At 42.7% G+C, this 14,224-nt stretch overlaps 1 protein-coding gene across 1 annotated transcript in view; it reads right to left on the minus strand.

Annotated features, from left to right (window-relative positions):
• The window catches only part of ncanb (neurocan b), a 220,265-nt gene that overhangs the window by 169,002 nt on the left and 37,039 nt on the right, over window positions 1–14,224 (minus strand). Inside the window, exon 2 of the mRNA XM_050055537.1 lies at window positions 1,239–1,321. Within this exon, the coding sequence (XP_049911494.1) occupies window positions 1,239–1,311 (73 nt within the window). The 5' untranslated portion in view covers window positions 1,312–1,321. The remainder of the gene's footprint in view (window positions 1–1,238; window positions 1,322–14,224) is intronic.

Here is a 14,224-nt window from a genome sequence, read left to right on the forward strand (position 1 = left end):
ATATTTGCATCTTGAAAGCCGGACTACAAATGTGAATAGACAGGGAGAAACACACGCAAGCCTAAGACGTGGTAAGATACGATATTCCTCACTATATGAAGTGACTGATAACAAGATCTGTATAATGGGTTGTGAAGAAATTCGTCAGGTTTTTATTTTGTAGACAATTGATCTGGATTTATAGCGTGATGGGATGACAGCACAATGATGTGTGTGGCATCACTGGAAATCTCTAGTCCTGCGCTTTCATGTGATATGCGTGGCATTTCTGTGCGACCCTGCATTCGCCAGTAATCCATCCAAGAGTAATGTGTGTGCAAAGCTGTATGAAAGCTCTGTTATAACATAATTTTAGTGTAACTTTATCATTGTTTTTCGCTGTGAAAACATTGGACTACCGACAAGTGCTCGGAAGTCGGAAAGCTACAATTCCGCTTTTTCACGTGATATGGAGAAAATCAATAGAGAAGAACAGGTGTGAATTTGGACGCACTATGCGTCATTCGGGCCCATAGGGTTAAGAGTCCAACATGTTTTGGCATGTAGCCCGAATGAAACACATTCGTCTTACAATAACATTGTTCGTTATACTAGTTTGACCTCTAAAAATTATACAGAACATGAAAACGCCAACCTGAGACTTGACTTGTTCTGCACATATACAATAGTTGGAGCGAGCTTTCACAAGATGCTACATCACTGGTTTCATTCTTAACAGTTCTTGGCTGGGAGTATGAAAGAGAGTGATTATGTGCTGTTTAGCGTCCTGGAGGTGATGTGGGTTTTGCTTATCTTTGATTGGAAGGACATGCTTGATTACCTTTATCACACATCACTCTGCCTCTCATCTAGTCCCCCTGCTTCCCTCCATGCTCTACAACCAGGTTTTTAAGCAGATATATTCATCCTAGTTTAATTGCACTGGGAACCTCATTTATCACATGCTGTACACTGAAGTTAGTTTGTGACAGGAGGTGGTCCAAACTCACAGTGTTGACCTACAGAGGGTATTCTGAAGGAGATCAACTTTCTCCTATGGATCATGTGACACACACTGACTGCACACAGAATATATCAGAGATAATAAGGCCAGGAAATATTCACAGGCTCCATTTCAACTGGTAAAAAAACGAGAGATTGGCAAAAGGTTTGTGTGTGCATTTGATTATATGGAGTAATGCACTGCATACACAGCAGGTCAGATGACGGGGACTGCCCACAGTTTAATGAGGACTCACCGCAGCCCGCAGTTTGAAGCAGAAGGAGGGCCAGCAGGGGCTGCAGTCCACACACAGGCAGTGCTCCCTGCATCCTGCTGCACCTGGAGACAGAGATGAAGAGAGACGGAGGGAATGTGAGTACACAAAGGAAAGTGAAAGCAACACATTGCCCTTGTGAGGCTCGTCTGAGACACACTGCATGCTCCGATGAGTCACCGGTTCCAATTGCTTTTCATGGGTCTTTTTCTCCTTTCTCTCAGCGAGGGTCTTAGGATAGAGGGCAGCCGATTCATTCAGTCTAATTTTATGTTTCATAATGTGGGATTGATGAAGTCTTCTGGAGCGCTTTGAGACTGTAGCTGTGATTAAGGGCTTCTAATGGCCATACAAATAAACTTGACTTAATGTGACCATCGTGTTTAATCTCTTTCAAGTACAATAAAGAAATTATCTTTACACTCCACAGTATTGTCCCCAGTGAAATTTAAAAAGGCTGCATTTTCTATTGTATTTACCCGTTTATTTCTATTCAGGGTCACGGGGTGGTTAAACCTATCCCAGCATGCACTGTGGAGAAGGCAGAGGAAAAAAGACTGGCTGTGGTAGACTGGCAACTTTCCCAGGGTGTTTTATAGACGCAGATGCTCACTTTATACCTATGCTCTCCAAAACCACCTGGCTTGCATGTCTTTGGACTGAAATGTACACCAACATGGAGCCAACAGTGCTAATAGTGATAATAGTTGAAATGTTCTTGACTAAAGTTTCATCATTGTAAAAGTTACATTATATTTTGGATAACAAAGCTGCTGCCTTCCATGTTTGAGACAGAATCTCTGGAAGGAAAACTCACGATACAGTTTACCTTGTAAATAAAAGCTTGTTTGTTGATATGCGGTGTGTGGGATTAGCAGACAATACCAACTCAGCTGCGTGCAGAAAAACAAGAGATTTTTTTGGGGGCAAAAACAACTGCACACCAGGGAAAGATACCGATGCATTTCAACAATAGAAACAGCCAGATAAGAGCACAAGAGCCAAATCTAACATGATGGACCTCTGGGTTCCCTTGTTGCACACTGGCATGCTGGAAACTCTGCCGCACAGAAAAATATCAAAGCGGCGTCGACGCTGTCACATTAAACATAGAAAAATATCTATTATGGAGCCAAGTTGACAGGAGTCGTCTATGGTACGTCTGCATAGGTTTATTTGGACAGATTTTTTTTTTGTGTGAATTAACTAGGGAGTTTTGTTGGAGTCTTACACACACACTTGGTTTTCCCTTTAAATCTTCAAAGAACGTGTTTTGATGCAGAGCATAGAAAATAGAGTGTGAAGTGACTATCACAGTGTACATTGTGGGGCAGATTTTTTTTTTTTTTTTTTTTAGCCACAATGCCTTCAGTGTAAAACCCTTCAGTTTTATCTGTGTAGCTGTCTGAGCCTAGAGCAAGCGAACAAGTCATTTATTACTCACTTACAATCTGTGTGTTTACTTATGTATATATGACTATGGGCTAATGTATGTGTCACAGAAGCCAGGGGGGGCAGAGACCAAATGAGGTAGGTCAGCCCCTGCCCTGGGGCCTGAGAAACCCTGGGTGTAAATAATGAATGTGGCATCTCTGGAGACGTGGCAGGCCGAGCAGGGCCCGAGGGCAGAAGGGAGGCTGGGGGCGGGGAAGAGGGCTTGGCGGCTGGTAGTGGAGATGCTGGACACAGATAGCCAGTGTCAGTTACAGCAGCGCTGGTCGCTCTGACTCAATCTCAAAGGTACAGCCAAGGACAAAAACACTGAGCTCATACCAAATACCGCTGCTGTGCTGAATGGAAGCTCATTTAGGAGTCTCTGGGCATCTGGTGTAGATTCACATTATTTGTGACAGATAAAAGTCACAGAACTTCACAAATGATTCAGTCCTTGTAACGATAAATATGAATAAGTACTAGTTATTTTAAATACGTAACATACGTCACCCATTTTGTATATCAATTACTCACATCATCATGTTGAATTTGTGTGGAATTGGTTAGGGGTGGTGGTGGTATCAAAAAATCCGTCCAGTCTCATTTATCCAGTTGTATCTGTTCTTCCCACACACATGCATTCTTGCCAAAATCTTACTATTTAAAACACTTTCGATGTGAGTAGCGTGGATGCGTACGTTTGAACTCTGCTCGCCCATTCCACTGAGCTGAGGTCAAAGACAGGCATGCTATTTGTCCATGCATTAGACTACTTGGGGCGGCAGTAGCTCAGTCCATATGAACTTGGGTTGGGAACCCAAGGGGGTCGCCAGTTCAAGTACCTGTCCAGACCAAACAGGGAGTGGGGGCTGGCAGCTGAAGAGGTGCCAGTTCGCCTCCTGGGCAATGCCGAGGTGCCCCTGAGCAAGGTATGAACCTCCATCTGCTCGGGGTGCCTGTCCATGGGCAGCTGCTTGCTCCGACATCTCTCCATGTAATGCACGTATAAGTCCTCTTTGTGCGTGTGTGTGTATTTCCGGCCTAAGTGAAAAATTTTCCCTCTGCGATTAATTTTCTTCTTCTATTAATGCAGTAGTGATTTAAATAATAAAGTTTTAGCAAAAAATGGATGTTTGTGTGAGTTGTGAACTGATGGTTTGGTATAGTTTTGCTGTTGCTAAACACGGCCCCTTCTTACTCCAATTCATAAAGAATTTCTTCAGTTTTTGGATTCTTCGCTCACCATGGAGACATGCGAGAAAACCAAACGTTTTTTCATGTGTTTAACATAACATGGGGTGAGTAATTGATATACAAAGATAGTTTTTATTGAAGGTGGCACGGTGGTGCAGGTATTATTTAGCAAATGCAAATTTCTCAAGCCAAGCAGTAGCCTCTTGATCTATATTGTGGAGGGAGACTAGACCTCCTTTTAGTCTTTGGAGAGGGCAGGCTTCAATAATATGCTCCATGGTTTGCTCCTCTCCACAAGCACACAGTGGGCTCAGGCTGCTCCCCCATCTGTGAAGGCTGGCCAAGCAGGGACCTTGACCAGTACTAAATCTATTCAAGTTGGACCACTGTCTCCTTGGGAGGTTGGTGCCAGGGACTGGTTGAGTTGGGTCTGATGCTAGATGTTTGTTTAGGATGTCTTTAGATTCCCAGGGAATCAAAGTCAGTGGGTGGGGGGGTCCTTCCAAATTGGACGTCTAGATCGGAGACGAGCAGGTGGTGGGTTGAAGATGTCAGCGTGGATTGGTAAATGGCGGGAGTCTTTGACCTTTTGGAGGTCAGCATTGTCACCTCACAGCAAGAGGGTTCATGGTTCGGACCCAGGGTGGTGGGTTTCCTCCGGGTACTCCGGCTTCCTCCCACAGTCCAAAGACATGCAGGTTAACTGGTGACTCTAAATTGACCGTAGGTGTGAATGTGAGTGTGAATGGTTGTCTGTCTCTATGTGTCAGCCCTGTGATAGTCTGATGACCTGTGCAGGGTGTACGCTGCCTCTCGCCTAATGTCAGCTGGGATAGGCTCCAGCCCTCCCGCGACCCTCAACAGGATAAGTGGTTACGGAAAATAAATGAATGAATAAATGAAAGATTGTTTTGTGTTTGAAGTTATTCGTTAATATGCTTCTTGAGTACATTTTGAAATAAGCTACGTTACATCTTACATCATGCTCCTACATCTAAGACTTCTGTTGAGGTATTGTACTTGAATACAGAGCAGCTTCTGCTGTAATGGGCCACTTAGGGGCAGATTTCTTTTAGCTTTGCTTTGAGCCTCTTTTCCTCCTCACTTATGAAGTGAAGCTGGTCATCACTTTAGAGGGCATAACTAAATTGGACAGAGACTTGAAGGTAGGGTGTTTTCACTGTGTGGTTTCACAGAGGGTGACATATTGGCCCTTTTAGGGTGACCGTTCTCTATGTCGCTAAATAAATTCTCACATCAGAGCCGTCTTCATACTTCAAAGAAGCATTTTTTCGCCAAACTGGTGCAAGTTTTTTCAAAGCCTTCCATGAGTTTTGTGATTTAAAAGTGTGTTTTCGCACTCTCAAGGCTAAGGAGGACATAACTCAAGAAGACAAGCAGCATTTCTAGCAGAAGCCTCTCATAGCATACAGAAGCTGTCTTCCTCAAAGGCAGGGTTAGAAAAACATTCATAAATCTAAAAGCCCTGTGTACAGTCTCCTTTGGAAAACTGTTGGGATGGGTTGCTTTGTACAATGCTTCTGCATAAGTGTATCCAGAGTCTATATTTATCACATTAAGATTATTTTACAGCATGAACCAAATTTGTAAACCTTTGTAGCTGAAGCCTTTTTAATGTGTTTCTTTGTGGAGGGGAAGAAACACGACTATCTTACAATATAACGGGGGCTCTCTGACAAATGATTCACATTATCAGATTCATGGGGGCAGCCCTAATTAGTGAGATACAAAACAGACTTGATATTACACTAGAAAGTAAAATTTGCTTTATTAAAAATGAAATTAAATGACAGTTCGGGTGTTGTACTGAAACTTTCATATATCACCACATAACAAATTAGACTGTGCTAATACAAACTGCATGTACCAGCTTAGAGATAGATTGTGATCAGTGTGGTTTTGTGGCTGAATTTCTTTTTCTTTTGTCATGGCTTCTTTCTCTTTTTCCTCTCCTCGAGTCATCAAAAGCAGCTCCTCATGTTCGCTCAGGGTCTGAGCTATGTTTACTGTGACCATGCTATTACACTTCTCCCTTTTATTTTCTGCACCCATCATCTCTCTAGCACTCTTACTCTACTATTGATTGCTCCTTCTCTTTTTTTCCTCTGTACTTTCTTTTGCCTCCTCTTACATTTACTGTACTGTGGCTACAGTGAACAGCAGAAGTGCAACAGAAAAAGCTTTTTTGCCGTTTTTCTTACATGTCCTATTTACCTATTATCTATTTTTCCCTCTTCCAGATGCACAGCATGAGTTCATATCAAGGTTTTGACCTCTGTGTTGCCAGTTCTGTGCCCTTTTTCACCCTTTTTACTTCACCTATTTTGATGCAATCTTTCCACAATAGGCCTCATGGCGTTAGAGGTACTCTAGGATAAAGTTTTAAGTGTGTGTGTGTGTGTGTGTGTGTGTCTCATGGCATGGGACAGGCAACATGCTGTGAGCGTCCTTTCAAGATATCCGCTCACTTGAGTCAGACCTGACATTACACACCCACATAGAGTCTAAATTCAGCTGCTGACACAATAACCTGCACATCCACAGTTTGCAGCGTGCATTTTCCATTGGATGTATACAATATGGATGGGCCTTGACGCTCGCTAAACCCTGTCCCTGAACAGTGATTGTCCAATCGTAGCTTAGCATCCATAACTAGGCACAGCAGGCCTGTCAAGCTTTGGATTTTTTCACATGCTGAGACAGTGTGCATTGGGCTGTAATAAGAGCAACACTTGGTTCCTTGAGAGTCTGGATGGCGGTGTCTTAATTTGGTGTTTCTTTATTGCCTTTAAAAAAACAAAAACACACAAGAGTGTAATGAATGGATTAACACTATCATTAGCATGCCTGGCTGGCTAGCTTAGTATCTACCTAGAAACCTATATTACTATCTTCAATACCTGTTCAGGGCTGAAACAGGTATGTGAAAGCCAAGATGCCAGTATACCAGAGATTAGAGTAACAACAGCAGCTCAGTCTTGTTCTGTATTTGGTTTAAATGTGTTTAACGTAAAACTTCAATTAGCAGCCCGGGCTATTATTCGCTTAAATCACTAAATTCAACCTATATTTGGGATAGGGCTGCAACTAATGATTATTTTCATTGTCGACTAATCTGTCGATTATTTCTTCAATCAGTCGACTAATCATTTTATAGAAAAATATGTTAAAATGTTGAAAAAAGTCGGTCTGTCTCTCCCAAACCCCAAAATTATGTCACTTAATGTCTTGTTTCGTACTCACGCCAAAGGGTTTTAGTTCACCGTCATGGGAGAGTGTGTAAAGCTGCCAATATTTGAACGTAAGAAGCTGCAGTAAGAGTATTTTGGGGAACTTTTATAGTACTTTTCTATGAAAAATGACTCAAACCGATTAGTCGACTACTAAAATAGTCACCGATTATTTTAACAGTCGATTAGTCATCGATTAGTCGACTAATCGTTGCAGCCCTAATTTGGGACAGGCCTTTAATTCCTTTCACACAAAACTGTTGCTCAGCAAAGTTGGGAAATATGATCAAATTGTTTATTTAAACCAGTGTGAATATTACTTGTGTAAAAATTAGGCCTCGAATACCATACCAATGACAAATCATTCATTTGATTTAGCTCCGACAGACAGCACATCAGAGACAGAGCAAGAGCATTATGACACGGCATCCGGATTACGGCATCCAGCATACCAACACAACCCCACTTTATCCTGTCAAAACAATACTCACAACTTAACCTAATTTCTATAAAAACCCCTTTTTATCTTTTTGATCAATGGACCCTTATGGACTAAAGGAAGGGTCCATGTCATTGGTCCGACATCCCATTAGTCCGACGGTCCACGGTGCTGAACAGCTCCCGGTGGGTGTATTTCTGCCTTGTTGGTGCGCCGCGACCGGCTCTGGGTCAGCTGGGAAAGGCTTGAGGCGAAGCAGGCTCACGGCTTATGTGTTTGCCACTTTCTTTTTCATTTTAGCCCACACCATGATCCTTTCCTAACCCTAACCAAGTGGTTTTTGTGCCTAAACCTAACCAGACCTTAACCAATCATCATGATGATTTCAGAACGGACTTCGGAACAATGGGTTTAATATGGTCGGAACAATAGGCTGTCGGACCAATGGGCAGTTCCCCTAAAGGAATATGAATCGAGAAACGGACACATATTCTGACTTTACGACTGCTTCAGAGGAAGGGAGTCACCATTTCTGGTAAATCCGCATGAATTACGGTCCTCTCTGGTGCTCATGGTTTCAGTAAAATGAACTGAACGATTGAATTGTGGGGAATCTAGCCTAGCTAACAATGTGTAGCATCTCCATACTGACAGAATTTTAAACATTTATATTTGTATGCACGATCTAAACAGCTAAAAAGCATTAGCTCAAGTGCTGGTCGACACTCACGGTTTTATACATCCAAAGAACTTCTATAAAAATGAACAGCTTGGCAACCAGACCAGACGTCTAATTGAAACAGGCCTTTATTTGTCAAAATGTGTAGCCACACCAGGCTAGTAAGAGGGACTGGGCTTTTGATTGAAGTTGTACGATATACACCAACAACTTTAGTCAAACTTGCTTTAAAAGGCACTGATTTGCCAAACTCATCGGTTATTCTTCATCCTGAAATCCTTTTCTCGTGTATAAGTGACGCATACAGAGGCATCTGTTGCACCCAGTGTTTTAGCTCCACCTCAGCATCCACAGTTTAGAGTCCACCAGAAACAACAGTTTTGGATCAGGCCCTGTCAAACCAGCAGTCCCTAGTGGCACACCTTCCAGAGTGGGAGTGTTATCAATGAGATGAGGATTGGAAGGAAAACCTGAGCATTCCCAAAGCATCACTCATATCTCTGAGGATCAATGATGATGAGTTTCGAAAAAGTTAACGTTAGCCTGTACACTTCACTACCTTTGTGATGAATGAAGAGTGCTGGAGACAGGCAACACTGGCGAGCATTTGGAGTTGCTTTTGCGTTCTTGTGTGGACAGAGATATTTTGTGAAACGAAGGTCATGTCGACAGAGTTATTTACGTGTACACAGAGCCTTAGCCTCTGTCTTTTAGAATTTCGTCATGTATGTCACCATTTTAAGCATAGATTTTGGGGGTGACTCAGGGGGCATGTGCATTTGTCACCCTAGTAACAAGAGGACAGCAGCAGAGGACTTCTATTTTGACAAAATTAAAGACAATTACCATAAATGGATGCAGACCAGGCACAAATTCAGCATAGAAATTCACCAGAATGCAGCAAATTAAGTGTTTGATGCTCAAAACTTTCTGGCAGAGGACCACTACATCGCCTGTTTCATATGTGCTGCCCAAATCTTGAAACAAAACCTATGCCCAGCCATCCTGTGTGTATTTAAGACATTAATCATCTGAAAACATTACAGAGTCTGCTGGAGACTCTGCAGAGTTTTAGCGTTAGCATGAGATTACCCTAGCTAGCAACAGTTGATTCGATCTGCTAGCGACAGTTGTCATTTCAGTCACAAAATCCACAGTCATCACTAGAAATGAAAACCTGCTTTTGTTTACTTCTTTGTAATATTTACTTCCCCAATTACTTCTTATTCAAAGTGCTGATGCTGACACTGTTATCATTGTAAAACTGCTCAATGTGTGCCATGCGAGAGAAGATAAGCTTGACAGGCATAGCAACAGTAAAACGGGTGGGTGGGGCATGTCGAACAGTCAATTTTCATCCACTTCAATGCTTTAGTGCTGTTTTATAAACAAACACCCACAGCTGCACCTGCGTGATCTCCTACTGAGAGTCAGTATGAGCGCTCCTGCTGCGTGTGTAATACCAGCCGCAAAGATCCATCCAGATCTCAACATGTCAGACGAGTGCACTGTTCCCTATCCGAACCTGTCACAGACACTGTAGATGTGGCAGACAGACTGGGAGACAGACAGCTAGACGGTAACAGACAGACAGGCAGACAAAAAAGAATAAAAAAATGTACAGAGCAAAGCTGACGCATTTCAAAGTCAAAGACCTTTACAGGGCCCACCTCAGCCTTTCATGGAGAATCTGGTCCAACCCATCTGTCATCTCATCTTAATCTCACCTTTTACCTCATTCTGTCGATCTGTATTTGGAAAAATGTAGCTGCCAATCTGCGTCTGCCACCATCTGTATCCACGACTCGCTATTTCTTATGTGTTTTTTCTTCTGTTCTTTCTCTTTACTTGTCTCAAATTGTCCCGTCACTGTTTCCTCACCATGGTGCATTATTAAGAGGGCTCATTAATCACTAAGGCTGCCTGTCTGTCACTCCATCACTGCACACTGCTGTTGTTCCTGCAGCACACACTCTCACACAATAGTGCTGGTTTCACAGGGGGAGTTAGTCCCATCAATGTCTGTGTATAAGTCCCTTAGAGTGAAAAATGAGGCTAACCTTCGAGTGACAAAAGACTGTTTTCCTTCCGGGAGGATATTACCAAGGTTTCAGAACCTGCCACACTGTGTTATACATAAATGGCTTTAGCGGTTCACATTTTCTGCACTAACAGGGCCGCGTCTGTGTTTGCACCTGTCTGAGAGAATGCATCATCCTTGGGTGGTTTCCTTTGTTGCTTGGGAGTTACTGTACAGAATAAAAGCACTTAAATGAAAACAATGGCTGAGTGGGCGGCTATATTCCATCTTATAAAACCTGTATGAGGTGGAACAGCAGGACACCACAGGTCTCCAAAATAAGGGGAAAGGCACTGTGGGCCAGAACAGAACATGCTGAGCAAGAGACAATTCAGATGAGTCACTGATAACTTCACTGAAGTATTCAATTACAATCCATACAGAGAGGGGAATAAAGTGGGGCCAGAGATGAGAGATAGCGAGAGGAAAGGTGAAGAGGGAGGTGGTGAGAGGAGGAAAAACAGGTGGTGGGATGCTGAGAGAAAGACGCAGTAAAAGCAAGTGTGAAAAAAGGACGGAGAGACAGGAAAAGGTGCGGAGAAAAGCCGAAGCTTATTTCAGCCCCACTCAAATGCCAAGCCTGAGTGGGTGGGTGGGGGGCAGTGGGGGGGGACTTGAATCTTAAGCAGCCATAAATTTCCCCTGATGCTTTGCTAGACCTGCCGCTGTATGTATACGCTTGGAGGGGAATGGAAGCTGGAAGACCAATGTGAGGAAATATGGCAAGGCTCCCAAAAAAAAAGGAAGAAATTGCCATCAGATTCAGAGCCCACCATATGGGCTCAGACACGTAGCGTAAGCCAGAGACAGTTTCATTCCATCACACACATGCACGCACACACACACAAACAGAGCACGCTCAGGAAATAACATTTTCCTCACTGCCTGAGAGGCTGAAGAAGATGCAGGTTATGAGGGAGGAGAACTTGCAAAAGCTCTGCATTATAATGAAGTCTGCGATATTATGAAAATTGAATATGCAACATACAAAACACCTATGGGAATGCTTGTGAAGGAAGTGTGAATGACACGGGCAGATGCTCCTGTGAGCGTTGAGCACACACATGCATGCATGCGCATGGTGTGGACTCATTAGTGCATACATCTGTGCACACATCTCAACTCAAGACACACTTGAATGCGTTTTGTAGACGATTTGCACTGACGTAAATGTACCTTTAACACATATGATTTTGGTTCTGTTTTATTGTTACTGTTTTAGTATTTTCTTATAGTTACACTGCGATTGATTCATTTTATTTTATGCAAAGCACTTGGTAATTGTTATTTTGAAAGGCGCAATACAAATGCAGATTATTATTAATACGCTCTGTTGTACATAAATGAGGAGCTACTCATGCTCACATGAAAAGGTGCGGTTAATCAGGAGTTGGGGAAAGAGGGATGGAGGGATGAAAGGGAGGAAGAAGAACGAATAAAAGTGAGAATGAGTCTGCTCTTGTTCCAGCGTTATCGCTACGGAGCTGAAAAGTGCTGTCAATTACAGTGAAGTGTTTCGCTGCACAGTCTGCATGCACACGCACACCCAAACCCACACGCGGTGCATCTATTAAGTGTTTCTGGTGGACTGAGTGTGTGTATTCAGATGCTTTTCCGCTTTAATTCTTCAATTTTAAATAAACATGATGGTCCAAATGGCATAAAAAGAGAGAGGGAGACTGCGAACCGCACAGTGCTGACCAAGCGCCACCACACAAAGCAAGGGTGACATTGCTGAGCACCCTGATGGTGCAGAGTGGGAATAAGCTTCAGGGCTGCCCAGAACTATATAGAAAGCCATTACTTACAGCTGAAAGCCACCCAGGTCTCCCTTATTCATACAACGCACCCACCCGCCAGCCAGAAACCAACACAGCCAGGCACCCTGTTAAAGAGTCGGCTGGAAGCGGAGTATCACCCATTGCTTTCTGTAAAACATATTACCTCGCTCCCGGTGGCCAGGAAAGGTGAGCTCATCCTACAGTGCATGTAAATAAAAAAGGGCAAGTCACAAAGAGAAAGAAAGGGAGCGACGCGGAGAAAGGGTAACATACTGTACTTAGGAAAGGGAAGGAGCCCGGTAAAGGGATAGAGAGAGAGAGAGAGAGAGAGGGAGGGATGGAGGGAGAGATTCCTCTGAAAAATGAGGTGACAGAAAGCTTTTTACGTGCAGGAAGGGTGGCCAGGCAATTTTCAAATGTCTGAGACTTCTCATTTGCCAGGCTGCAAAGCCACTTTATACGGTGGCAAATGTTAAACTTGTTCTGGGCACATCAAGGTCCCCTTGGCCGCCTGCTTGTCTTTGCCTGGAATATAAATGTGGCTTGAGACGAGGGTACAGGGGAAAAATAGTTCAGACACCTTGTACACAAGAGTTTAAAAAGGCAGAATACCCCCAGGGTTCACATGGACAATAAAAAAGACAGTCTAAGCCGAAGCATACATTTATATTGATTTAGACGATGGAAAAATGTCTAAATGTAGGACACTCTGTGCTTTATGTTCAGTCTCAGTACGCCATATGTATAATTTTGTATGGTCCAACACCTTAAGGCTGCAACTGATGAGTGTTGTACGAATCAATTAATTCTTTAAACAATTGTTTTTATCAGTAAATTAAATATCAAGTTCCTGAAGCCCAAGGCAACATCATCAAATCACTCTTTTTCGTCCAAAAGTCCTAATTCTAAAATTAAATAAATAAACAGAGTGAAGCTGATATTCTCACATTTTCTAAGATAGAACAAGTGAACATTTGACATTTAAATATAATGTTTAAAGGTATACTTCACCCACAAAATGATCATCCCGTGTTATGTTGAATTCATGAAGAAAATTAACTTATTATTTCATGCCTCCACAATGAACGAAGAATCCAAAAATTCTTGACAAATTGGAGTAAAAAGGGGAACTCTGTTTAACATCAGCAAAATTATATCAAAACATCCACTTACAAACTCTAACCCAGCTCTTGCAGTATGATTTCAAGTCTCATTAATCCAGTTGTATGCTCAGGACTTCCTAAACACATACATTTTCTCTAAAACCTGACTATTCTGAACACTTGCGCATAAACAGTCCCATGCACGGATAAGTATTACACCTGGGCAAGTCTGTCTATTTGAAAAGCAAAGTTCAAACATATATGCTTGCCCAGGCGCACTACTCGTATGCAGAAGCGTTTAAAATTTTAAGGTATACGACTCAATGAATATACCTTAGGGTGCTTTCAGACCTAGAGTCATCTTGCTTTGGTCTGAATCAGGGACTAATTTTGTTACAAATCTACATAATTGCCTAGAGCTGGTTCGTGTTCTCACGGCAGCATTTACAAGCGGACCAGATAAAATGCCTTGAGCGAAAAAGCTGCTCTTGATTGGTCAGAATTTCCATGTAGGAAAAATCCAAGAAGTAAACAAAACATTGAAGAGAGTACACTTGCAAGATAAATGTGACACTTTCTAATGTCACAATGGAGGGACAACTACGCAGGTTGATTTTAGCGCTGGTCATCGTGGACTATATTGCTGTCATTGTTCATTTTAGTCAAACCATACAGTTTGAAAACGAGGCGCGACTCCAACTAGAAAACAATGTTTTGATGCATTGGATGTGCTGAATGTGCATATTAAGGCAGTACAGGAGGAGGTGCACATTAATAATCCTCCAGGACTGTAACATGCTCATGTTTAATCCAAACAATGTGTCATGTGACTACAGCTGGTTCAGATCCAGGTCGGAACACGTTCTCACCGCAAACGAACTGCACCAGATTTTGTTTGTAACGGGACCGAGACCACCTCTTCAAGAAGGTCTCAGTCCGGTTGTTTTGGTGCACAGCCAAGTGTGATTGCTGTGTTCACACCTGCCCAAATGAACCGCACTCAGGGT

This window comes from Epinephelus moara, chromosome 10 (assembly GCF_006386435.1).
Source record: "Epinephelus moara isolate mb chromosome 10, YSFRI_EMoa_1.0, whole genome shotgun sequence".
NCBI lineage: Eukaryota > Metazoa > Chordata > Actinopteri > Perciformes > Serranidae > Epinephelus > Epinephelus moara.